Consider the following 26,929-nt stretch of genomic DNA (forward strand, 5'->3'; position numbering starts at 1 on the left):
CGACTATTTTATGCCAGAAGTTTGCAATTTTAAACTTGAGTTTGAAACAACCTATTAAAATGCAGCAAACTTGATGTTTATCGAGGAGGTGAGAGATTATATTTCTAGCATTTTTGATCTCTGAAGATATTGGTACATATGTGGCTGTGCATCAAATTTTTTTAGGTACTGATGCATTAAAACATTTTCTAAATGTGATCAAGTATGAAGGTCCCTCCCTGACCCCCTCCTTCAAACAGATCAGTCTTTTTCCATTTTCTGGTAACTCGTTAGTGGTAAAACACCATCAGGTTCAGGAGCAGTTATTACCCTACAATCATCAGGCTCCTGAACCAACGTGGATAACTTCCAACACTGAACTGATTCTGTAATCGAAGGATTCATTTACTAGAACTTTACAACTCAGTATTATGTACTGATTTGCACAACTTGTCTTCTTTTGCACTCTGGCTGTTTGTCAGTCTTTATTTATGTATGCTTTTTTACTGTAAATTGCATTGTATTTCTTCATTTTCCTGCAAGTGCCTACAAGAAAATGAATCTCAGGGTAATATACAGTGACATATACGTGCTTTGATACATTCACTTTGACTTCGATAGCTTTAGTAGTTGTATGCTCTTGTCAACACAACCGAAAGACTTGTGTTGAGCTATTTGTGACTAATTATTAGGAAATTATCAGTGTAAAATATCACAAGGAAGCTAATGAAAGTAAGAATAGTGGCAGATAACAATTAGTCATCAGTTGCACTGTTAATTTTAAGTAGTCTTCTGACTAGGTTTTAGTGTTGAGATTGAAGAAGCAGGGATTTTCCTTTCCATTGCTAAGAGAAAGGAATGTAGATAGCTCAACTACCTAAGATGCATTAGACATAGGAATGATACTTATAATTATGAATATACTGAGTACCCAAAGTTGATTTGCCTATTGAGAAATACACTCTCAGTTAAAGTAGTGTTGCCCAATAAAAGTTGTTTACTACACATGCCTCAAGACCTGGTTATGCAACCGTTGATGCCAGGGCAAACTTTCTCTGAAGACTATTGATAAGGGCTGGGGTTAACTGTTGTAAAGACTCTGCCCAGAAGAAGACAATGGCAAACCACTTTGGTAGAAAAATTTGCCCAAGAGCAATCACGGTCGTGGAAAGGCCATGATCACCCTTGTCATACGACACAGCTCATAATGATGATGACCACACTTTAAGAACACGAGAAATCTGCAGATTCTTGAATCCAAAGCAACACACTCAAAATGCTGGAGGAACTCAACAGGCCAGGCAGCATCGATTGGAAAAAAATAAACATTAACGTTTACTAGAAGGAAAGATTATAAGTAAGAGTAAGAAGGTGGGATGGCAGATGATGGGTGAAACTGGGGAGGGGGTGAAGTAAAGAGCTGGGAAGATGATTGGTGGAATAGATAAAGGGCTGGAGAAGGGTTTAAGTTCCCTGGTCCTGATCATCTCATTTTCACTATGAATGTCATATACCTCCATCCCTGATCAAGGTGGCCTTAAAACTCTCCATTTCTTTCTGGACAACAGACCCAAATAGTTCTTCTCCTCCATCTGGCAGAATTGTCCCTCACTCTCAATAATTCCTCCTTTGGCTCTTCTCATTTCCTTCGAACCAAAGGTGTAGCCACGAGCACTGGCGTGGATCCCAGCTACGCCTGTCTTTTTGTCAGCTGTGTGGAACAGTGCATGTTCCAAGCCTACACTGGTATCGCTCCCCAACGCTTCCTGCACTTCATCAAGGACTGCGTTGGTCTGCTTCCTGCGCCCATATTGAGCTCATTGACCTCAGCAACTGTGGCTCCAACTTCCAGCCTGCCCTAAAATTTACCTGGTCCATTTCAATGGTTCCATTTTGAAATTAGAGATTGTATACAGTATACAACCTGAAATTCTTACTTTATGCAGACATCTTCGAAACAGAAGAAAAATCTTAAAGAATGAATGACAGAATAAAAGACCAAGAACCCCAAAGCCCCTCCCCCATTCCATGCAGAAGCAGCATCAACCCCCCCCCCCACTAATTCTAGCATTAGCAGCGACATTCACATCGCACACTAGGCAAACAGCAGCAAAGCTCCCAGAGACCGTGGTCTAGAGTACATGTAAACCTAACTGTTCGTGCCAACATTTCAACATCCCACTGTCATGCTCACTCACTAACAAGGGACAGACAGGTATTACTCCTTCCACAGAAGGAGGGCAAACAGTCGCTGTTTCAATGTTACAGTCTGAACGTTGCTTTTATTTCGAGTTCTCTGACTCAAGAATCGGCAACAAAATCTCACTCACCATCGACGGAGAGAGAGCGTGATCGATCGCTGAGTGCAGAGGCCTCCAACAGCTGCTGTTGCTGTCTTCGGCGTTCCAGCTCCCACCACACTTCAGTTCACAACGCCGGCGTGAGTTCATGTCCACAGAGCTGCACAAGGCCTCAACTTCAGTCTGAACCTGGAGGTATCGAAACATGGCCAATTGACGAGCTCCAAGATGGGAACACACCGCCATGCAGAACTGCAGTTTGAGTGCCACTGTAGATCATAGAAGCTGACAGGATCCCAGCCACCCTGAGAGGGAAAATAGAGACAGTAGAAGAAGAACAATTTAACTGTTTCACTGATGGGTTAGGAGAAGTTGCCCTCTGGCACCATTTTCAGCTGTGTCCCTGCCCTTTCTTGATCTCTTTGTCTCTATCTCTGGAGACAGTCTATCTACTTGTATCTTTTATAAACCCACTGATTCTCACAGCTACCTAGACTATACCTCTTCCCATTCTGTCACTTGTAAAAATGCCATCCCCTTCTCTGAGTCCATCCTACGCTGCCACATCTGCTCTCAGGATGAGGCTTTTCATTCCAGAATTAATGAGATGCCCTTCTCCTTCAAAGAAAAGGGCTTGCCCCCCTCCACTATCAGTGATCCCTCCACCTTCATCTCTTCCATTTTGCGCACATCTGCCTTCACAGCATCCTCCCGCCAGGGATAGGGTTCCTCTTATCCTCACCTACCACCCCACTAGCCTCCATATCCAGCACATATTTCTCCATAACCTTGCCGTCTCCAGTGGGATCCCACCACCAAGCACATCTTTCTATTCCCCCCACACCCCCCACCACTTTCTGCTAACCACAGGGATTGCTTCCTGAGGAACAGCCTTGTCCACTCATCCTGCCCTAGGATCTTCCTCCTGGTACTCACTTGCAAGCGGTACAAGTGCTACTCCTGCCCCTACACCTCCTTCCTCACTACCATTCAAGGCCCCAAATGGTCTTTCCATGTGAGGTGACTCTTCACCTGTGAGTCTGTTGGGGTTATCTACTGCCTCCACTGCTCCTGGTGTGGCCTCCTGTATATCGGTGAGACCCGATATAGATTGGGAGTGCTTCATTGAGCACCTACACTCAGTCTGCTAGGAAAAGCAGGATCTCCCTGCGGCCGCTCATTTCAGTTCTACTTCCCTTTCCCATTCCAACATGTCAATCTATAACCCCCTCTTCTGCCATGAAGAGGCCACTCTCAGGTTGGAGGAGCAACACCTTATATTCTGTATGGATAGCCTCCAACCTGATGGCATGAACATTGATTTCTTGAACTTTTGTTAATTGCCCTCCCCACCTCTCCTTCACCATTCCCCATTCCTGTTTCCCTCTCTCATTTTACCTCCTTACCTACCCATCACCTCCTCTAGTTCTCCTCCTCCTTCCCTTTCTTCCATGGTCTTCTCCCCTCTCTGATCAGATTCCCCCTCTGTACTTCACTCCCTCCCCATCTCCCAGTTTCAGGTATCACCTTGAACTACTTGAACTTCCTCCCCTTCCCCCCTCCTTACTCTGATTTCTTATCTTTCTTTCCAGTCCTGATGAAAAGTCTTGGCCTGAAACGTCAGTTGTTTACTCTTTGCCATAAATGTTGCCTGCCCTGCTGAGTTCCTCCAGCATTTTGTGTGTTACTCTGGATTTCCAGCATCTCTTGCAGAATCTCTTGTGTTTATACCATACTTTTCTTCTTCAAAGGTACACGAACTTTGAAGTGCACGTATAGACCCTTTGAGAATTTATAGCACATTTAAATTGACTTTAAGTTACGATTCAAACTAAACAGGTTTCCCTACCTGAAAATATGAGACCATAAGACACAGGAGCAGAAGTAGGCCATTCAGCCCATTGAGTCTACCCCATCGTGGCTGATACCTGTCATCTCCATTCTCCTGCTTTCTCTCCGTAACCTTTGATTTCCCCTGCTAATCGAGAACCAATGAACTTTTGCTTCAAATATACCCAGTGACTTGGCCCGCACAGCACTCTCTGGCTATGAGTTCAGCAGAGTCATCGCCCTCTAGTTAAAGGAATTCCTCCTCATCTCTGTTCTAAAGGGGCATCCTTAATTCTGAGGTTTTGCCCTCAGACATTTCAGTAATGAATACTTAAAGTGCTGGAGGTATGACAAATGTCACTTTTGCAAAAAAGTCTTTAACAGAACCATGGTGGAACAGGACAAAGGAGCTGTGTTCACTTTGCAGCCTTTCTGTCGCATCCCGAAGCTTGTTACTGAATAAGAATCAATTTTAATGTCACTGGCATATGACATGAAATTTGTTACTTTAGCAGCAGCAGTTCAATGTATGATAATACAGAAAAATAATAAGTAAATAAATTACAGTAAGTGTGTGTGTATGTGTGTGCACGCACACACACACACACACACACACACACACACACACAGTCGGCCCTCCTTATCCATGAGTTCCACATGCGTGAATTCAACCAACCGCGAAACGCGGAAACCTGGAAGTGCTCTTCCAGCATTCGTTGTTCAAGTGTTTAGAGAGTATGGATTATGATCAGAGATTAATGAGCTAGGGCTTTACTCTCTGGAGAGAAGGAGGGTGACAGGAGACATGATAGAGGTATACAAGATGTTAAGGGGAATAGATAGAGTGGACAGCCAGTGCCTCTTCCCTAGGGCACCACTGCTCAGTACAAGAGGACATGGCTTTAAGGTAAGGGGAGGGAAGTTCAAGGGGGATATCAGAGGAAGGTTTTTTACTCAGGATGGTTGGTGCTTGGAATGCACTGCCTGAGTCAGTGGTGGAGGCAGATACACTAGTGAAATTTAAGAGACTACTAGACAGGTATATGAAGGAATTTAAGGTGGGGGGATATATGGGAGGCAGGGTTTAAGGGTCGGCACAACACTGTGGGCTGAAGGGCCTGTACTGTGCTGTACTATTCTATGTTCTATATACAGACTTTTTTTCTTGTCATTATTCCCTGAACAATGCAATGTAACAACTATTTACATAGCATTTACATTGTATTAGGTATTACAAGTATTTAAACTATACAGGAGGATGTGTGTAGGTTATCGTGGATCAGGGTAAAAAAAAATCAGAAGTTCTCTTACTCAGTGGGAACAGTATTATTTAGCATCAGTTAGTCAAATGTTTGTCTTAGAAAATAGTATATATTTTACCATTCTATGCATATAAAACACTTAAGAAACTAAGTATTTCAATAATTAAACCACTGCATTGCTTAGTAATAATTGTAGTTTTCATCGGGGCAGGGCCTTTCTCACTTTATCCTTTAAAATTGTTCCAATCGTTGACTGACTGTAGCCTAACGCTTTTCCAATGACTGATGGCATTTCACCGCTTTATTATTTCCACTTTATTTTCAATCGTGATCGTGATTATTTTCGTGAACAGAAACACTGCGGATTCAGAGCTCTGCTGGGTCCTAAAGACCACCACTCTGAGACAGGTTAAATAATGTCAGGGGTCCTGCTGGGTCCTAAAGTCCACCGCACTGAACCAGGTTAAAAAAAGGGACTTGAGCGTCTGCGTTTTTTGGTATCCGCGAGGGGTCCCGGAACCAATCCCTCGTGGATAAGGAGGGCCGACTGTATGTATATTAACTAGTTAAGTTTTTAAAAAAGTGCAAAAACGCAGAAATAATAAAATTAAGGTTGTGTTCATGGGTTCAATGCCCATTTTGAAATCGTATGGCAGAGGGAAAGGAGCTGTTCCTGAATCAATAAGAGTGTGCTTTCAGGCATCTGTTCCTCCTTCCTGATGGTTACAATGACCTGAGTGATGGGGTCTTTAATAATGAATGCAGTCTTTATGAGGCCCCACTCCTTGAAGATGTCTTGGATATTACAGAGGCTAGTACCCAAGATGAAGCTGACTAATTTTACAACTTTCTTTGGTCCTTTCAACCCCGTGCAGTAGCCTCTCCCTAACCCCATACCAGGCAGTGATGCAGCCTGTCAGAATGCTCTCCAGAGTATATCGGTATAGGTTTTCAAGTGTCTTAGATTAATGTCTTTTTACAACTACTAGTACATAGTAAAGGAGCCGATTTGATCTTCTGCCACATGGCCCATCCATTTCAAGGTTCAGCGTGTTGTGCATTCAGAGATGCTCTTTGCACGCCACTGTTGTAACGTGTAGTTATTTGAGATACTGTTGCCTTCCTGCCCACTTGAACCACTCTGGCCATTCTCTGACTTCTCTCATTAATGAGGCAGTTTTTACCAACAGAACTGCTACTCACTGAATGTCTTGTTTCTCACATCATTCTCTGTAAACTCTGAGATTGTTGTCTATAAAAACCCCTGGAGGTCATCAGTTTCTGAGATACTGAAGCCACCCTGTCTGACACCAACAATCATTGTTTCCCTCTCACATCATCTTACCTGCTTATTATCTTCCTCCTCTTTATTCCGTGGTCTTCTCTCCTATCAGATTCCCTCTTCTCCAGTGCTTCATCTCTTTCACTAATCAACTTCCCAACTCGTTACTTCACTGCCTCCCTGTCTCCCAGTTTCACCTATCACCCACCCCCTTATGCTCTTTCCTCCCCTCCCCCAACCTTAATCTAACTCCTTCCCCCTTCCTTTCTGAAATGTCAACTGTTTATTCCCATCCATAGATGCTGCCTGACCTGCTGAGCTCCTCCAGCACATTGTGTGTATTGGTCTAGGCTTCCAGCAACTGCCGTACCTCTTGTGTCTAACATTACACAATCATAGTCACATAGATCACATTTCTTCACCCTTCTGCTATTTGGTCTGAACAACAACTGAACCCCTTATTAATGCTATTAAGATGGTTATTTTACCCAAGTTTTTATATATATATTTCAAGCGGTACCAATTTTTATTCCGAAATCTTTTTTTGCTAATGTTGATTCAAAAATTTCCTCATATATATGGCAGAATAAAAATCCTAGGTTAGGTAAAATATATTTACAGAAGGCAAGGAAGGAAGGTGGATTGGCATTGCCTAATTTTAGATTTTATTATTGGGCAGTTAATATCTGATATTTGATATGTTGGTTAAAGGATTGGGATTTATCTTTTAGCCCTCATTGGGTGAACCTGGAAATTAAATCTGTACAAGGATTTTCATTGGGTTCTATTTTAGGGACTTCTCTTCCCTTTGCTCTTTCTAAATTGCCGAAACGAATTGACAACCCGATAGTTAAACATACTTTACGTATATGCTTTCAATTTCGGAAATTTTTTGGGTTGACTCAGTTTGTTTTAAATATTCCTATTGTATCCAATTGCTTTTTTTATCCTTCTACTATAGACCAAGCTTATTCAGCTTGGAAGACTAAAGGATTACTATGATTTTCGGATTTATTTTTGGATAATTGTTTTATGTCTTTTGAGCAATTATCTAATAAATATAATCTGCCTAGATTTCATTTTTTTAGATATTTACAGATTAGGAATTTCTTAAATACTGTACTTCCTACTTTTCCAAATTTTGTGTCTTCTGGTATTTTGGAGAATTTGTTTGAACAAATTCCTTCTCAGAAAGGGCTAATATCAAAACTTTACAATATAATTATGAAGATACGTTCCGAGCCCTTTTATAAGACTAAAAATGATTGGGAAAGAGAACTTAACCTTACTATCCCTATTGAGAATTGGGATAAAATTCTTCAATTAGTTAATACATCATCTATATGTGCTAAACATTCATTAATACAGTTTAAAGTTGTGCACAGGGCTCATATGTCCAAGGATAAATTGGCTTGTTTTCATTCCTATATAAATCCTATTTGTGACAGATGTCATTCTGAGATAGAGTCTTTAACTCATATGTTCTGGTCGTGTCCACTTTTGAAAAAATATTGGAAAGACATTTTTGATATTATTTCTACGGTATTGAACATTGATTTACAACCTCATCCTATTACTGCAATTTTTGGTTTACCAATGATGGACTCACTCCATTTATCCTCTTCCTCTTGTGGAATGATTGTATTTCTTACCTTAATGGCTAAAAGATCTATTTTGTTGAATTGGGAAGAAATTAATCCTCCTACCGTATTTCATTGGTTTTCTCAAACTATGTTATGTCTAAATTTAGAAAAAATTAGAAGTGTTGTATTTGATACTTCTATTAAATTTGAAAAGATATGGAGACCATTTATTCAATATTTTCATATGATGTAGTATGACCCTGTTTCAAGCCTATTTGTTTTTCAGTTTTGATTTTACATATGTTGAGAGGATCGGAGTTGACGACACTGATGATTTTGTATCTTTGTGAGATATTATAAACAGCCCTTTTTTCCATTTTTTCTTTTTCTCTTTTTTCTTTTTTTTTCCTTATTAGTTATTAGATTAGTTTTTTTGCATAATTTTTTTTCTTTTTCTTTTTTCTGTTTTTTTAAAATATATATTATGATATACCTAGGTTTGCCTTGTTTATTTGTATATTGTATCATCCATGATTTGGGAATACTCATTTATACTGTAATCATTGTTTATGTATTCTTTCATGTTCTGTTGAAATTGTTTGTAATCCCATTATCTATCAATTTTATTTTGTTGATATTAATAACAATAATAAAAAGATTGAAAAGAACAACTGAACCTCTTGACCATGTTTACATGCTTTTATGCAATAAGCTGCTGCCACATGATTGGCTGATTAGATATTTGCATTAACGAGCAGGTGTACCTCAAAGTGACAACTGAGTGTGTATGCTCATTATTATTGGTAGGATTTTATTTCAAATTTGTGTGATCAGCTGATTTCAAGTTTGCAAGGAATAATGATTTTATTGATCGATTGATTGGGATACAATGGCGTGTAAGCCTTTCCAGACACACTGCCCAATGTCACCCGCCCCCAATTTAACCACAGCCCAATCATGAGACAGTTTAAATTAACCAATTAATTTACCAACTGGTATGTCTTTGGACTGTGAGAAGAAACCAGAGCATCCGGAGAAAACCCTCATGGTCATGGGGAGAATGTACAAAGCCTCAGGATTTGAACCCGGGTCACCTCTACTGTAAAGTGTTGTGTCAACCACTGCAATACTGTGCTGCCACAGGGCTATAAGTGCGGTGTGAATATCAAATATAACATGTAAAAGTGCTTTCTTTATCTTTGCAATTATTACTTTAGTCTTAGAGTTGCATTATTACTGCCTGCATGTCAGAGGATTCCTACTTTTTATGTCTCGGTAACTGATTCTGTTGGTTATAGGGCTTAAAGTGTGAAATACCATGTTTTAAATGTTCTTATTAAACGAGTTCGCGACTTTGGCTGCTCTGTCATGCTTCAAACTGTTTGTCTTTACAGGAACGCTTGTCAGAAATTAACAAGAACTTGACTAAGGTGATGACGCTCGACGTTGACATCAAAGCTCTTGAGAGCCGGAAAAGGCAAATGGAAGAGGATAATCGAGATCTGGAGGAGAAAATGGAACAGGTTTGTTTTTTGTCATTAGGCTAGTGTAGATAATTTCATTATAGATGAGATATAGGTATCTTTAAATTCAGTAGTTTCTTTGGCTGCTTCATCTTCTCAGAGCTGTATATGGAGATATATATGTACTTTGATAATAAATGTACTTTGAACTTTGATTGCAGTGATTTTTGCCCTGGCTTTGCAGAATTCATTTTCTATTGTTTAATAATTTTGCAGGTAAAATCAATGCTAGTTTGTAAGTTTTTATAGCTTTAAGCTTTTATAATAGTACCAGATTTTCAATGTGATAAAATGTTTAAATAGTATGTATTATTATTTTTTTAGAAGATCAAAAAGACTTCATCTATCAATAAATCATTTACTTGCTGAGTTCCTCTGGCAGATTGTTACTCCAGATTCCTGCATCTGCACACTCTTCTGTCTCTGTTGTGAATCATCTGTTGTCATTTGGCAACTTGCACCATTCCATCTGGAATTCACGAGGCCTCAGTCCTTGCCTCCTCTAATTTCTCAGCTGATGCCTCCCCTTAGGAAAGTTGACTAAAAGCATAACATCAGTTTACATGAGGATCCTTCATTTTGTATACAGTCTCCAATAGCATCTGTTTTCGTTCTTGAAAGTAGCATCCATCATCTAGGATGGTGGTCGCCAACCCGTCGATCTTTGAGACTTTCCCAGTAGATCCCGAAAAAAATGAAAAATAAATGCACAAATACTATTGAGAGATTGTTTCCGGGTTGTGGGGTTTTAGTTCCGTTCTTTCTGCCCAGTGAGCATGTGTGTAGCTCCCCTGTCATGCGCTGGTCCCCAACCACCGGGCCGCAAGGAACCAATACAAGTCAGCTGCACTTTTCCATGCCCACCCTGTCATGCCCACTGTTGAACTCGAACGCACGCGAGGTCATTACCCAAGTGAGTCAGGGATCACTGGCTGGCCTCGGGTAACTGGCCGCTTTGTGCAGCCGGCGAGAAGTGCCGTTGCTATTGGCCTGAAGCGCGGACAGATGGGCGCCGCCTCTAAACCTGTTTAGCACACCGAATGTTCGTGGGGAACCCAGTGCGAAAGTATTTGCAGACCTAACTCGGGCTCAGGGTTCTGTAAGTAACAGAACAGCTACTGCGCTGTGATCTACTGAAACAAACTTTTGTTGGCCGATAGATCCTACAAGGTGGGGTGTGCGGGCGCCCTGCCGCACTCCTCGCTTGTTCAGTCGCTCTCTCCAGACTGTGACTGCCACGTCCCCGGTACAGGAACAGATGCACCTAGCCAAGGCGTCTGGCAGCGGGCGGGCGGGAGGCTAGAGTTTGGGCCGGGAGGTTGTCCAATAAGGCAATGAAACCCTCAAAACTGCTTCGGTACCCTTGAGTCCAAGCACCCTGCATTTAAATACAAACCCGCTGAGTTTTTTTTCCAGCGTTTAAAAACGTGAGCAAGCGGGACGGCAGCTAAGTGCTGCGAGCCACGTAAACTAAATTGCAGAATAGACTGGGCATAAGGAACTTGCTTCAAGTATTGTATTCCGGTCCTGTTTAACCCCCCCCCCCCGTCAGCCGCTCCACAAGAATATTGTCAATAGTAAACTGGTCTGCTGTGCAAAAAAAGGATGGTAAGCCTTGGTGTTCATACATTATTTCTACTTCTGGGTTGCGGGGTTTTACTTCTGGTCTTTTCTGCCCCGGTGCGCATGTGTGTAACTAATCGATCTGGAGTCGATCTTCCCTTTCACTAAGGCTGAGGTAGTGAATCTTGGCTTCAAAAGGTCGGTGACCACTAATCTAGGACACTCACCATCCAGACAATGCTTTCTTCTTGTTGCTGCCATTGGGAAGGAGGTGCAGGAGCCTTGGGTCCCATAGCACTAAGTTATTACCCTACAATCATCAGGCTCCTCAGCCAACATGGTAACGTCATTCATCTCAACTCTGAATTGATGCCACAATTTACAAATTTACTTTCAAGGACTCTACAACTTGGGTTCTCACTGTTATTTATTTATTATCTATCTATTAATTATTTGTTTTTCTTTGAATTTGCACAGTTTGTCTTCTTTTCGTCATTGGTTTTTTGTCAGTATTTCTATGTAATATCAAGGTGGTATATGGTGACCTATACGTACTTTGATAATAAATTTACTTTGAACTGATACTTTATTCTCTCTCTCAACCACATCAAACTGCCTATCTGATGAACAGGCAGTAAATGGGCAGAAATTTCCTTCTGGGTATTGGGCAGACCATTCTCTTACAACTAGACATTGAGTCCATCTTTACAGAGTAGCTGAAACTAGGCTATAATTTGTAATGTGTTTGTGAAATTTGACAGTGAACTTCAGCTGTATATCTACCCTTGCACTCACTTTCTTCAAATTCCAACACCACAGCATTGTCCCACATTACTCCAGACACAGGGCATCTGCAACAACTCTTACACGTGTCTTTGTTATCTTTGAATGGGTATTCCAAAAATATCAGATGATAAAGTATATGTTCTTTCAACATTCCCACCAGTTTTCTTTGGTAACTAGCGAATGGGTCATGGTCACCCATTTGCATCTCCTGCAGACAGATCACCTGTTCTTCACCTGTCTTTTCTCTATCCTTTCATCATGTCACTCCATCTTTTGTCATTCAGGCTCTCCTTCTGTCTATTTTGTAAGAGACTTCCTTCTGTTCTCTTACTCCTCCCCCTCTGTGCATCTTAAAACCGTTCTACCTATACAATATTAGGTATACGTAATTGTATAGATAGGGTTAGTGCAAGCAGGCTTTTTTCACTGAGGTTAGGTGGGGCTACAACTGGAGGTCATGGGTTAAGGGTGAGAGGTGAAAAGTATAAGGGGAGCATGAGGGTAAACTTCTTCACTCAGAGGATCGTGAGAGTGTAGAATGAGCTGCCAGCACAAGTGGTGCTTGCAAGCTTGATTTCAATGTTTAAGAGTAGTTTGAATAGGTACTTGGATGGTAGGAGTATGGAGGGCTATGGTCCCAGTGCAGGTCAATAGGAGTAGGCTGTTTAAATAGTTTTGGCCTGGACTAGATGAGACAGAGGGCCTGTTTCTGTGCTGTACTTCTCTATGACTCTACCTCCAAATTGTTTTGATGATAGGTCATGAGCTTGAGACGATAAGATATGCAAGCAGATTTAGGCCATTTAGCCTACTCTGCCATTCCATCATGGCTGATTTATTATCCTTCTCATTCCCAGTCTCCTGTTTCTCCCTGTAACCATTGACATCCTTACTAATCAATGACCTGTCACCCTCCACTTTAAAGATACCCAGTGACTTGACCGCCACATATTCACCATTCCCTGGCTAAAGAAATCCCTCCTCATCTCTGTGCTAATGAAACATTAACCGAGTTTCTGTTCTGCAGACATTTCTTACTTTTTCTGTTTTTCATTTTAGATTGTTAGCCTTTAGGCTTTTATAATAAAATTTTTTTATCTCTGCAGGCAATTTAAGGATTGGCCCCATTACTTTAAGGGCCTGTGACTTGGTGACGGGTAACCAAAACTCCTTTTTAAGGGTAATCAAAAAACAATGTGTTGCAATTGTGATGACTCATTTACTGCTTATCTCGGCTTGCTGAGCCTCAATGCATGTAACTTTTGTGGAAAGAGAAGCAGATTTAATGTTTCAGGTTACAGATCCTTTGTCAGTCCTAATGAAGGATCACCGACCTTAGATGTTTACTCATTGTCTCTTTCAACAGATGTCACTTGACTAGCTGAGTGTTTCCATAAGACGTATATAAGAGCAGAATTAGGCCATTCACCCATCAGGACTGCTCTGCCCTTCCAACATGGCTGACTTATTATCCCTCTCAATCCCATTCTCCTCCTGTCTCCCCATAATCTTTGTTGCCCTTGCGAATCAAGAACCTATCAACCTCCACTCCAAATATCCCCAAAGACTTGGCTTTCACAGCTGTCTGTGGCGATGAGTTCCATAGATTCACCACCCTCTAGCCAAAGACATTTCTCCTCATCTTTGTTCTAAAGTGTTGTTCTTGTGTTCTGAAGCTGTGCTCTCTGGTCCTCGATTTCTCCACTATAGGAAACATTTTCTCCATGTCCCCTCTATCTGGGCCTTTCAATGTCTGAAGGCCCTGTCAATTCTGACATTTTCCCAGCTCTGCAAAAGCTTGAGAATCACTTCACGGTTTTGCTTAAAATAATTTTCACTGGTTTCAGAATTATGTTTGAAGACTATTTATGTATGTATAGATGAGGTTTAGTTATATTCTTTGCAGTGTTTGCATTTTATTTTCTCAATGAGGTGCTATTGCGTGACAAATGATTAATTTGATTTGATCCATATCTCTAGTGTGAATATGTAAAATTAATTAACTATGCCATTAATCAGTAGCTTGAGCCCTAAAAGGAGGTGTTATTCATTTAGATGGAAACACAGGGCACTTTTAGAGTAACTGTCTTGGTGAAAGCTTTGTGGTTGAAGTTAGAACTGCTGCTTTAAGTTATATAAGAACAGATTGCTATCAATGATCAAAGGATTAGGTGGGCTCATTTCTGAAATGCAGTGACAGCTTTGAGTATTTTGGTTAGAAGCTTGTTTGTTTTATTTTGAGGATTTGCATGTCTGCTGTTTCTTGGATAGTCATTTTTTGGTGGGAACAGAGTGGGGAAGGTACCTTTGTACAAACCCATATACTTTCTCAGTTTGATCTCTTCCTCCAGTATGCCTTTAGTGGGCAAAAAAAACAGTAACAAGGGAAACTAGAACTAATTTTTCACTTGTTCATACTATGCTGAATTGAGCATTAACTTTGGGAGAAGCTAGGTAGGTACAAAGAAGAAATAAATAAGGTTATGCTCATAGGATAGGAAAGAGGCATAGAATAAAGAGTGCTGGCAGACTGAGGTTGTAGTCCAGTTGGCCATGATTTTGCCACAGTCTCTCAGGATCATTTATTGTATCTGGTGCTCCCTGGATGGTCTTTTCCTTCATTAGTGGGTCCCACGCAGATTGTGTTCCACTTTGTCGAGCACCTTTGCTCTGCCTACTGCAAAAGTCAGGATTTCCTCTGATTTCAGTTTGACTCCCCATTCCCTCACTGTCTTTTGTACTCATGGCCTTCTCTACTGCCACAATGAGGCAAAACTCAAGTTGGAAGGGAAACACTTTGTATTCTGTCTGAATAGCCTCCAACCCAACGGCATAAATATTGATTTTTCTAACTCTGGGTAACCACTCCCCTCTTATCCTATGTTCACCTTTTTTTTTACTTTTTTTTTTCCTTTCTATCCCTTCTCACCCCCCTCTCATTCTGGGTGCCCATTCTCTTTACCTGTGAGTCTGTTGGGGTCATTTATTGTGTTCAGTGCTCCAGGTGTGGCTTCCTGTACGTCAGTAAGACTGGATGTACATTGGGACACCGCTTCGCCAAGCATCTATGCTCCGTCCGCCAGATCAAGAGGGATCTCCCAGTGGCCACCCATTTTAATTCCACTTCCCAATCCCGTTCCAATATGTCTATCCATGGCCTCCTCCACACCTAGGTTGGAGGAACAACACCTTATATTTCATTTGGGTAGCCTCCAACCTGATGGCATGAACATCAATTACTGAATCTTCTGGTAATGACCCCCAACAACCCGCCTTCTCCATTTCTCTTCGCTTTTTCCCCCTCTCATCTCATCTCCTTGCCTGCCCATCACCTCCCTCTGGTGCTTCTCCCCACTGTTTCTTTCTGCCATGGCCTTCTGTCTGTTTCACCTGTCAACTTCCCAGCTCTTTACTTCATCCCTCCCCCTCCCAGTTTCACCTGGTGTTTCTCTCTCCCCTCCCCCCACCTTTTAAAACTTCTCAGCATTTTTTCACCAGCCCTGCCAAAGGGTTTTGGCTCGAAACGTCTACAGTATTTTTTTTTCTGTGGATGCTGCCTGGCCTGCTAAGTTCCTCCAGCATTTTGTGTGTGTTACTACGTAAGACCTACCTTGGTTGATCCTGCCGAAGTGTACAACCTCACACCTATCTATATTAAATTCCACCTGACATTTTTTTTCAGCCCATTTTTGCAGCTGATACAGGTAAGACCATAAGACATGGGAGCAGAATTAGGCCATTCAGCCCATCAAGTCTGCTCTGCCATTCCAACTTGGCTGATCCTGCATCCCACTCAACCCCACACACCTGCCTTTTGGCCATATCCTTTGATGCCCGGATCAATCAGGAAACTATCAACTTCCGCCTTAAATATACCCACGGGTTTGGGCTTCACCACAGTCTATGGCGGAACATTACACAGCTTCCCTATTCTCTAGTAAAAATATTCCTCTTTACCTCTGTTCTAAAAGGTTGTCCCTCAATTTTGAGGCTGTGTCCTCTACTTCTGGATACCCCAGCATTGAGGAAATACCCTCTCCACATCCACATAATCTAGTCCTTTCAACATTCAGTAGGTTTCAATGAGATCCCCTTGCACTCTTCTTCAGACTAGTGGAAGGAAGGAGCACCTTACTTTGGTAGAAACATGTCTCTACCCCGTCACCTAAAAAAGTTACTATAAATTACAAATAAATAAGTAGTGCAGAAAATGAATAGTGAGGTAGTGTTCATGGTCCAATCAGAAATTGATGGCAGAGAGGAAGAATCTTTTTCTGAGGTGCTGAGTGTGGGTCTTCCGACTCCTGTATCTCCTCCCCGATGATAGTAACAGGACGAGGGCATGTTACGGGTGGCAACGTACCTGAATGATCAATGTTGCCTCTGGAGTCATCTCCTTTTGAAGATGCCCTCAGTGGTGGGAGGGTTGTGCCCAGCCTGGAGCTGTAGAGTCTGCAACCCTCTGAGCTATGCTGGGTGTTGGGACCTCCATTCCAGGCAGTGATACAGCCAGTCAGAATGCTCTCCACCGTACATCTGCAAACGTTTTGTGGTTTTCTGCTGTTCTGCTCCATTTGTCATCTGCACTCCTCCTTTTAATATCTGTTGCTTTCCTCCACCTTCTCACTGTAAATGCATGTCCTTGAGTATTTCAGAGGCACGAGTCCTGATATATGTCCTTGGCCCAAAATGTCGACTGTTTATTCCCCTTTATAGTGGAGAGCGAAGGGCATGACAAGGCACAGAAGGTGCCATGGCCATCCACTGCAACCAAGGAAGACCCCTGTTGTGATGACTGCCTCTACTATTGGACCCAGACTTCCGAGGTCAAGGTAGCGGAATTGCCGCTGTGCAGTAATTTATTCCCTCCCCCCTCACCACTTTAAAAACTCTTACGCAGGTTTTACTGACTGACATGGTTGGATACGACGGTCGATCAGTCATAGACTACAATCATGTTCATTTCTGTGCTTTAGCTTGTTTTGAGATCATACCATATTTCATGAGTTATAAATCTCATGAAATAAGTCAATAGGAACTCATTGTGGCATTACTTCAGTGTCCAAACATATTGCACTAGTTTATAGGTGAAATATTTATAAAAGAACACATTCTGTAGTGGTTACACCAAAGTTTCAAGTCGTCGATACCAATTAGTTGACGAACCTTCTAAGGATGATCCATGGTTAATTTATTCTGCTTTAAGGTTTTCCAAGGGACGGATCAGCAACTTCGAGACAGATATTACAATCACCAGAGAACAGTGAGTGAGAAGGAGAAGCAGTTAAATGATCGTCAGCGTGAGCTTGAACGTATCAACAACCGGTGTCAGAAACTCAACAGACAGAAATCGGAAATGTTGATTGAGCAAGGTATGACCTACCAATGGGATTTGTGAATGGAACTCTTCATTTTCTGTACAGTGACAGTGTGTTAGGGTCTCTACCCGAAACCAGTTTTACTGTTCATCAAGTAAGTTGATTTTGTTCCATCCATTAAAGATAAAATTCCTTTTATCGCACACTCTGATGAATCACTGCTTGAAACTTTGGGAGGAATGAAATGCTCTGTAATGAATTGGTTGTCACCTCAACAGAGATTTGTAGACAAGGTCAGGAAAATGTAATGTACACTCATGCTTAACCTTTGGACATGGATGGTTAGGTTGGGACAAAGGAGACAAACTGGTCTTGAGGGATCAAATCTGATTGTTGTTTTGTGATAAATGATATTCTCAAAAAAAGAGTTTTGGTTGTAACCACAACCCTTTCCCCCCGCCCCCCCCAAGTGCTCTACACACACATGCACACACAAACCCATACTATCCTACCCTTCACCCCTGCTCTCAAATAGGTTCCAGCAACCCAACATCCTCCTCCTCATCTGCTTCCACCTATCACCTAGCAAAATTGCAACTGCCCCACATATTACATGATATTTGATTAGCTGACTCACTGATCTTTTCATGTGCTGTGGTTTGCTGTTCACTGTTTTTTTAAAAAAAGGATATTTAATGTGTCATGGTGATGAGTACCCAGGTGCATTATTTTGGCTTTGAGCTTCTTTAGAATGGATCTTGAGATTGAAGGCTGAAGATTTCCAAGAACTCTGGTAGGTGTCTACTTCAATTCAAGTGCAGTTTATGACTTTATTGGATGTGAATAGTCCTGTCTCACCAAAGGTTATCCACTGAATATCATGTCAAGTTATCATGTTAAGTTTCGTAACAGATCTGTCCAAATGGGAAAATTTGACTTGAGCACATATAGATTTATTTGGATTCTGAATCAACGTAAGAGACAGGACAGTATAATATTGATGGTGTAAGTTACTTATATTCTCATGAACTGATAAATTATCCACCCTCCACCCCACCACCCTGTTCCCATGCCCGTTCAGGACGACTTCAGCTTGAAGCAGATCGTCAGCAGGAAAACATCAAGAGGCGAGACTCGCTGGTCCACTCCCTGGCCACGCAGCTCAAATTGGATGGCTATGAAAGAGCACCCTTTAGTGATCGACAGTTTGAAAGTTTCCGTCGACAGCTGGATGCTAGGTTGGAGAGAGAGAAGGAAACAGCCACTCAGCTGCTGGTGAGGCTATGCTTTTTATTGGATGAACTGGTATTATTTTCCCATGCTCCCCACTTTGAGTCTGTTCTATTGTACTCTAACTGGCTGATACAAGAACTTGGTCCACTCTCATCATGTTTGGTCATCTCTACAATACAGGATTAGGTCCCAATTTTACCAGAGGTATTGACTGTATTTCCTTGTAGTCACTCGCTATGGGCTCATTTCCATCTGCCGATACCTTTGAATAAAAGAGAAATGAAGCTTTGAACAGGTGTGGGGCTTATGGAGTTCAACCTCAAAAAGTTTAAAGTGATTCACTTTTGAAGATCAAATCTGAATGCAGAATACAGGTTTAATAGCAAGGTTCTTAGCGATGTGGAGGAACGGAGGGATTTTGTGATTCCCATCCATGGATCCCTCAAAGTTGCCGTGCAAATTGATAGGGTGGTTTAAGAAGGTCTTTGTTGTGTTGGCCTTCATTCGTCAGGAGACTGAGTTGAAGAACCACGAGTTAATTTGCAGCTCTATAAAACCCTAGTTAGACCACATTTGGAATACTGTGTTCAGTTCTGGTTGACTTATGGGAGGAGGTGGAACCTATAGAGTGGGTGCTGAACAGATTTACCAGGATGCTGCCTGGGTTAGAGAGGATTACTTATGAGGAAAGGTTGAACGAGTTGGGGCTTTTCTCTTTGAAGTGAATGGAGATGGGAGTGCTTTTGATAGGGGTGTACAAGATGATGATGAGAGGAATCTCAAGGTTGTAAATTTTTATACATACTTTGATAATACATTTACTTTTAAACTTTGACGTGGCATAGATCGAGGGGATATCCACAGACTTTTTCCCGTGACTGAAATAGCTAATACGGGGAGACATAATTTTAAGGTGTTTGGAGATATTAGAAGCAAGTTCCCTTACACAGTGATGGGCGCTTGGAACGCGCTGTCAGGGGTGGTGGTAGAGGTAGATAAGTGAGGGACGTTTAAGAGACTCTTTGATAGGCACATGGATGATAGAAAAATCGAGGGTGATGTGGGAGGGATTGAAATTAGAGTAGGTTAAAAGTTCAGCTTAACATTGTGGGTTGAAGGGCATATGTTCCATAGGTTTCAGGTAATTCCAGTTTTCTGTTGTAGTCACTGCAACCAATACACTTGTAATTTTCTCTTGTTAGGTGTTGCTACCATTACTTTGCCCTCCATTAGTATCACTATAACAATTGAGCTACCCATTCTCACAATGCTGACTCAGAGGAGCTTTCTGAGTGTAACTTCACCAATGCCATTGTTTCCCAAGCGTTTCTTCAGCTGTAAAATAACTGGAGATGTTATGAGGTTGCTAACCTGCGATGACAGTGTCGGCTGTTATTGAGCCAGATGATAAAATGAGGTTAGCTTTAGAATGAGAAAAAGCATATATAAATAGCTAGAATACTGTTTGTGGTGGAGCTATTTACACAAAATTCTGGAGGAACTCAGCAGGTCAGTCAGAAATAAGGAGTAAACATTTTGGCCCGAATGTGATGCTGCCTGACCCGAGTTCCTTTTGTGTGTGTTGCTCTGAATTTCCAGTATCCGCAGAATCGCTGGTATTCGTGAGCAGGTTTAATTTTGGCTAACGGTGTTCTGACGATCAAGTTGAGGAGTGATTAGAGCTAGGATTAATAATTCCTCTCAACAGAATGAATACAGTAATAAAGAAACAGCAAAACAAAAGCAGATTGATGAGTTGCAAAGACATATTGGGGAGGTTAATTGATCATTGTAAATTGATTGGATTAGGATTAAATTGGGGTTTTTATGGGTTGCTGGGGTGTCACAGCTTGAAGGGCCAGAAGAGCCTATTCTGCGAGGTATCTGGAAACATAGAAAACCTACAGCACAATCTTTGCCCCACAAAGTTGTGCTGAACATGTCCCTACCTTAGAAATGTCCTCTATTTTTCTAAGCTCCATGTACCTATCCAGAAGTCTCTTGGAAGACCCTGTATCTGCCTCTACCACCGTCATCAGCAGCCCATTCCACACACCCACCACTCTCTGCGTTTTAAAAAAAACTTAACCCTGACATCTCCTCTGTACCTGCTCCCAAGCACCTTAAACCTGTGCCCTCTTGTGGCAACCATTTCAGCCCTGGGGAAAAAGCCTCGGACTATCCACACAATCTCTTCCTGTTTTTAAAAAGAAATGTTACTAGCAGTTATCATACGGAGATTAATAATTCCTCTCAACAGAATGAATACAGTAATAAAGAAACAGCAAAACAAAAGCAGATTGATGAGTTCAGAGATAAGAAGACAGGATTAGAGCGGACGATTGAGCTGAAGCTGGACATTCAACGGAAGAGGGAAACTGAGCTGATGAGTATTAAAAAGGACCTACAGCAGCTGGAGGGCTCGTCTGACAGACTGCAGGAACTCGACCAGGAACTGAGTAAAACGGTAAGGCAGTATTGGGATTACCCTTTGATCATTATCTTACAAAAGTGCATTTAATCTCAGTCAGGACATTGCATTAGTGCGCTATCAATCTTTTATTTTCAATGCGCCTGAGGTGAAAGAAATTAAATGCTGTGTTGGTAATCATGCATTGAAACCTAAGGAGAGGTACCTGTTTTGGGATGGAGATGATTGAAAGGAATATCCAAATTATTCTGAATATGGAATCAGAATGTGGTTTATTATCACTGATGGTGTGTTCAGCACTATGCAGAGTCTTGTATTCAATATGTAGCTAGGGTGCCTAAGGCTTTTGCACAGTACTGTATTTGTCAGTGTGGAGCAGAGAGCGAGTTTGTAAATCTGGTGGGTGCAATGGATGCTGTGAATGGCGATGATGGAGCGCACGAGAGGAGCGGAACACAGATGGCAGAGGAGTGCCAGGAATTGTGTGGGGGGGGGGGGGGGAGGGTGTGAATGCAGATACACCCAGCCAAGCCCTGAGACACCAGGCAGTATCATTTCGTTCCCATCCATCAGGTTAATGATCATCACAGAATGTCACTCGGGTGCTTCCTGCATTCTCCCCTCTCCCTTCACCTTTTCCCAACCATGATTCCCCTCTCCCATAAGACCATAGGAGCAGAAGTAGGCCATTCGGCCCATCAAGTCTGCTCCACCATTCAACCTTGGGCTGATCCAATTTTTCCAGTCATCCCCACTCCCTTGCCTTCTCTCCATACCCTTTGATGCCCTCGCTAATCAAGAACCTATCTATCTCTGCCTTAAATTCACCCAGTGACTTGGCCTCCACAGCCACTCATGGCAACAAATTCCACAGTCAGAGGGTGGTAAATCTGAAGTAATTTCTTTCCATCTCTATTCTAAATGGACGCCCTTCAATTCTGAAGTCATGCCCTCTTGTCCTAGACTCCCCTACCATGGGAAATTACTTTGCTATATCTAATCTGTTCGGGCCTCTTAACGTTCAGAATGTTTCTATGAGATCCCCCCCTCATTCTCTTGAACTCCAGGGAATGCAGCCCAAGAGCTGCCAGACATTCCTCATACGGTGACCCTTTCATTCCTGGAATCATTCTGGTGAATCTTCTCTGAACCCTCTCCAATGTCAGTATATCCTTTCTAAAACGAGGATCCCAAAACTGTACACAATACTCCAAGTATGGTCTCATGAGTGCCTTATAGAGCCTCAACATCACATCCCTGGTCTCATACTCTATACCTCTAGAAATGAATGCCAACATTGCATTCGCCTTCTTCACCACCGACTCAACCTGGAGGTTAACCCTTAGGATATCCTGCACAAGGACTCCCAAGTCCCTTTGCATCTCTGCATTTTGAATTCTCTTCCCATCTAAATAAGAGTGTGCCCGTTTATTTCTATCACCAAAGTGCATGACCATACACTTTCCAACATTGTATTTCATTTGCCACTTCTTTGCCCATTCCCCTAAACTATCTGAAGTCTTTCTGCAGCCTCTCCATTTCCTTCTGCTCCTCCACCTATCTTTGTATCATTGGCAAATTTAGCCACAAATCCATTAATTCCATAGTCTAAATTATTGACATAACATAGTAAAAAGCAGAGGTCCCAACACCGACCCCTGTGTATCCGGCAGCCAGCCAGAATAGGATCCCTTTATTTCCAATCTCTGTTTTCTGCTGATCAGCCAATGCTCCACCCATGCAAATAACTTCCCTGTAATTCCATGGGCTCTTATCTTGCTGAGCAGCCTCATGTGTGGCACCTTGTCAGAGACCTTCTGAAAATCCAAGTACACCACATCTACCGCATCTCCTTTGTCTACCCTGCTCCCTGCCCCCTTCCCACTCTCAGTCCACAATAGAGATCCATACCATTACTCACATGTCATGTAAGTTTTTTTTTGTGACAGCCAATACAAAATTGCTGTAAGCTACTATAAGAAATGTATCAAAATAAATATGTACAAAAAAAGAGCAAAAAGTGAAGTAGTGTCTATGGATTCATGGTCCATTTAGAAATCTGATGGCAGAGGAGAAGAATCTGTTCCTAAAACTTGAATTAGACTGCTCCAGGAGTAGGCTTAAAGGTTGGCACAACTCAGTAACCCGAAGGATCCATACTGTGCTTTACTGTTTTCTGTTCCATATACCTTAAGGTTGTTATAGCTGGGGGTGGAAGTGGGGATAAGCTCCCAATGGCATTTGCCTCAGTTAGCATCTGACAACTCAGTCCAACTCCTGGTCTTCACGTGTGGCTGAGCTGCAGAGTGAGGTGGAGCAATTTCTGCTGACAGGAAAAGGGGCAAAAGCAAGTTACTGGCGCCTTAAAATCAGTCATTTTGGGCAGATGAGGCTCATCAGCTGTGTTTAGCAGCTCAGCTTTGAGAAGGAAAACTCTGATCTCAAACCTCTGCTGCCTTGCAGCTGTACCCACTCGTGGGTAAGGCCTCGGGACAAAACCCCAAGGAAACGTACCGAGCTGGAGTCTGTAAGGCAGTCCTAGGTAGAGTTCAACGCTGACCGGCAACTCCTACAATGCCACCGGTGCCAAACTGTATCGGCCTCTGCTGTTCCTTTGGATGTATCAGCTACATGGAGTGGGGGAGCCTGCTACATGGGCAACAGCTTGCTCTCCATATCATATGGCCCTGGCTTGCGTATCACAAAGACAGATAGGATGCAGCATTTACAATCAAACCCCACCAATGGAGGGCTGTAATTCGATTCCAACTCTACCATTTTCCAGATTCAGATTAGTTTATAGCCATATACAATAAGGTACAATGAAATTTCTTGTTTGCATATAGAATAAACAGTATAGTTGGTACTAATAAATACAGCAATATATATAACAAGAAGTGCAAAACATCTGAATGTTGCAAAGATTGAGTGTGAACTGAGGTAATGCAAAAATAAATGCTGAACTACAACAGAATAGCAGAGAGAGATAGAATTAAGGGAACAAGAACGTGGTACCACCATGGGCAAGGGGTTGTGCGAAAGCTGATTCATTTTGAAGACTGATAGCAGTGAGGAAGAAGCTGATTTTAAGTCTGAATGTCTAAACTTTCCAGCTCCTGGATTTTTTCCTGGAAAGTAGACAATGAATGGTCAGAGTGCTAGGCAGTGTTAGCCTTCCTGAAGCAATGTACCGCAGGTTGTTCTGTTCTTAACAATGTGGTTGTGTCCAAATGTTTAGCATTTTGCTCTATAATTAGTATATATTTAACTTTTTTTTTTTCTCCAGTTCATGATTGCATTTGGAGACCGGCTTAAATGTTGTGATCCCCAATGCTGTGATCTATCTACTTCAATTATATTAGGCTAGAAGATGATTTCTACTATAGGCCAAGCAGCAGTAAACAGTATCTCAGGGGAGTGATGTCCTCAGATTCAGCTTCATTTTGCATTTGCCTAAGTGGTGGACGTGCTGTGCACAAATCAGTGTACCTGATGGTTCAGGAAAAGTGGGAAGGACTGGAGGTGGAATGGTGAAACCCAGTCAATGGACACTGGTTAATGAGTGTATATCTCAACCTTAGCCGACAAAAACTACAAAAAAAACTCAGCAGGTTGAGCAGTGTGCACGTAATAGAAGAAATAATGTTTGAAGTCATTAACTGTTCTCCAGAACAGGACCAGGTTATTATCTGGAGTCATCATCCCTTTTATCATTCAATCTCTCCTGGTCCCCAGACTGACACAGAGCTTCCCTTTGGCTCCTTCCTCACTTCACTCTTTCTTTGCAGACTAAAACATGGTCTATTTCCAATTTGCTCTTCCGAGTATTTCTAGCATTTCCCATTTTTATTTCGTATTTCAAGTGTTTACAATATTCTTCATTTGGAATTTGACATCTTACTTGCTCGTGTTTCACCTGATGGTTAGAATGCTCCTGATTCAGTTGCTGAAAAGTGATGTGTAAGTGTTGAAGCTACTGGTTCTCTTTTGGTTTCTGGTGCTTTTCAATTAACTGTTTCTCCTTGGGGATACTCACCTGTTTAGGAGCATGACCTCGAACGTTCAGTAAAAAGCAGTAACGTGGAAGCATTGAATATGGAAGTGACAAACTTGCGGAGAGAGAAAGAAGATCTAGACAAGTCCTTGCGGAAACTAGATCAGGAAATGGAGACAATAAGCATGCATACGTCCACTCGAACTCAGATGGAAGTGCTGCAAAAAGATAAGGTAGATATCTGCTTACCACTGTCATTGTTGTATCTAGCGGTTAATTTCTTAGAAGCTAACGAAACAGAAGTGGTCTTTTAGTCCACAACAGGCCTATCCTACTTTATGTGGACTTAGTGGGCTAATCTCACACTGAGAAGTCGGCTGAGAACTCATGTTCTCAGTTGTTTTTTGTTAGGAGTATCTATTGGTTGTCAGTCTTTGTTTATGTATAGTTTTTTGTAAATTTTATTGTATTTCTTCCTGTAAGTGCCTGCTAAACCGTGTATCTCAGGGTAGTATTTACGTATCTTGCTAACAAATTTATATTGAACTTTGATGACCTTGGTTCACTTTACTGTCAAAGTATGTATATCCAATTCAACTCTGATATTTGTCTGCTCCAGATAGTCATTCAGCACAGAAAGACCATGAGTACTGATAAAAGAAAAGACATTAACTAACCCCGCCCCCCCCAATCTTCATGGAAAAGAAACAAAACAAAATTGAAGACCACAAAATCCCCCCCGCTGCAAAAAAACAGTCACAATAACAGTCACCGACCCCCTACGCATAACAATGCCTGATCCCCTCACTCACAGAAAAGAACAGCGACTGTAACACTTAAAACCTAACCCCCTCCAAACAGACAAAAATTAACAGATTACCCTCCCACCAACTGTCCACAAGGAAAAAAGCACCGAAAAACTGAAGGAAACGAATACAAAGTCCAGCCCAATAACCACATAAATCTCAGGATATGGGAAATGTCTCTTCACCTGTATATGAGAAGAGCAACCACACAAACTCAGACCTTCTGCAAAGAGTGACCGCCGACCTGGGTCCAAATCAGCCGACCTGCCTGCAGACTGTCTCTGTCGGGAGCCATTGCTGATCCTATCCACATTCACCTCGATGTTTCATTCTTCCTCACCCCTCCTTGAGATGGAGTCGTTCATGACCCCGTACCTTGTCTCTGGTCTTTTCTGCGAGCCAGCTGTGTTCTCAGACTTTTCACCCCAACTGTCTCCATGATCTCCACACGGCTGCTCTCGGGACACGGTTCCAAACTGCACATCACAGGCTTCAATGAGTGGTTTCCGTGAGACAAAGGAGACAAAACAAACAAGCAGGTGTAGAAAAAGTGAAATAATTGGATAAATTTGCCCTCTGGAAGATGTCACCCGAGAATTTGTTGTTCGCTGTCACCATTTTGACTGGAAGAGATGTTCACTGATCCTATTTTCACCCCTGAACAATTCCCAAACACTCCTCCCAATCTCTATTAACTGACACTCACTAGGCAATCAACAACATTTTCTTCTGTTTCCAGGAAATAACATCTGAAGGCCACTTCAGATACTGTCATTATCAGCAGCCCCAATGCTCTTTGTATAAATCTGTCCATTCCATTAATATTAGGCAGGAAGTTACCCTCTGCCAAGCAATGGTATACAGACAGGGCTTTCATTTATTGATTGATTGATTAATTGAGATACAGCATGGAGTGGGCCATTCTGGCCCTTTGATCTGTGCTGCCCAGCAACCCCTGATTGAACCCTAGCCTCACGGGGCAGCTTACAATGACCAGATAACCACCCAATCGCGGTGCATCTTTGGATCATGGGACGAA

At 42.1% G+C, this 26,929-nt stretch overlaps 1 protein-coding gene across 2 annotated transcripts in view; it reads left to right on the forward strand.

Moving 5' to 3' along the window:
* rad50 (RAD50 homolog, double strand break repair protein) overlaps positions 1-26,929 on the forward strand; it is a 171,722-nt gene that overhangs the window by 42,085 nt on the left and 102,708 nt on the right. For both annotated transcript variants that reach the window (XM_059990483.1, XM_059990484.1), the window contains 5 exons: positions 9,631-9,759; positions 17,315-17,480; positions 18,508-18,701; positions 20,920-21,126; positions 25,135-25,317. In XM_059990483.1, coding sequence (XP_059846466.1) covers positions 9,631-9,759; positions 17,315-17,480; positions 18,508-18,701; positions 20,920-21,126; positions 25,135-25,317 — 879 coding nt within the window. The remainder of the gene's footprint in view (positions 1-9,630; positions 9,760-17,314; positions 17,481-18,507; positions 18,702-20,919; positions 21,127-25,134; positions 25,318-26,929) is intronic.

Source organism: Hypanus sabinus, chromosome 15, assembly GCF_030144855.1.
Source record: "Hypanus sabinus isolate sHypSab1 chromosome 15, sHypSab1.hap1, whole genome shotgun sequence".
NCBI classification, from domain to species: domain Eukaryota; kingdom Metazoa; phylum Chordata; class Chondrichthyes; order Myliobatiformes; family Dasyatidae; genus Hypanus; species Hypanus sabinus.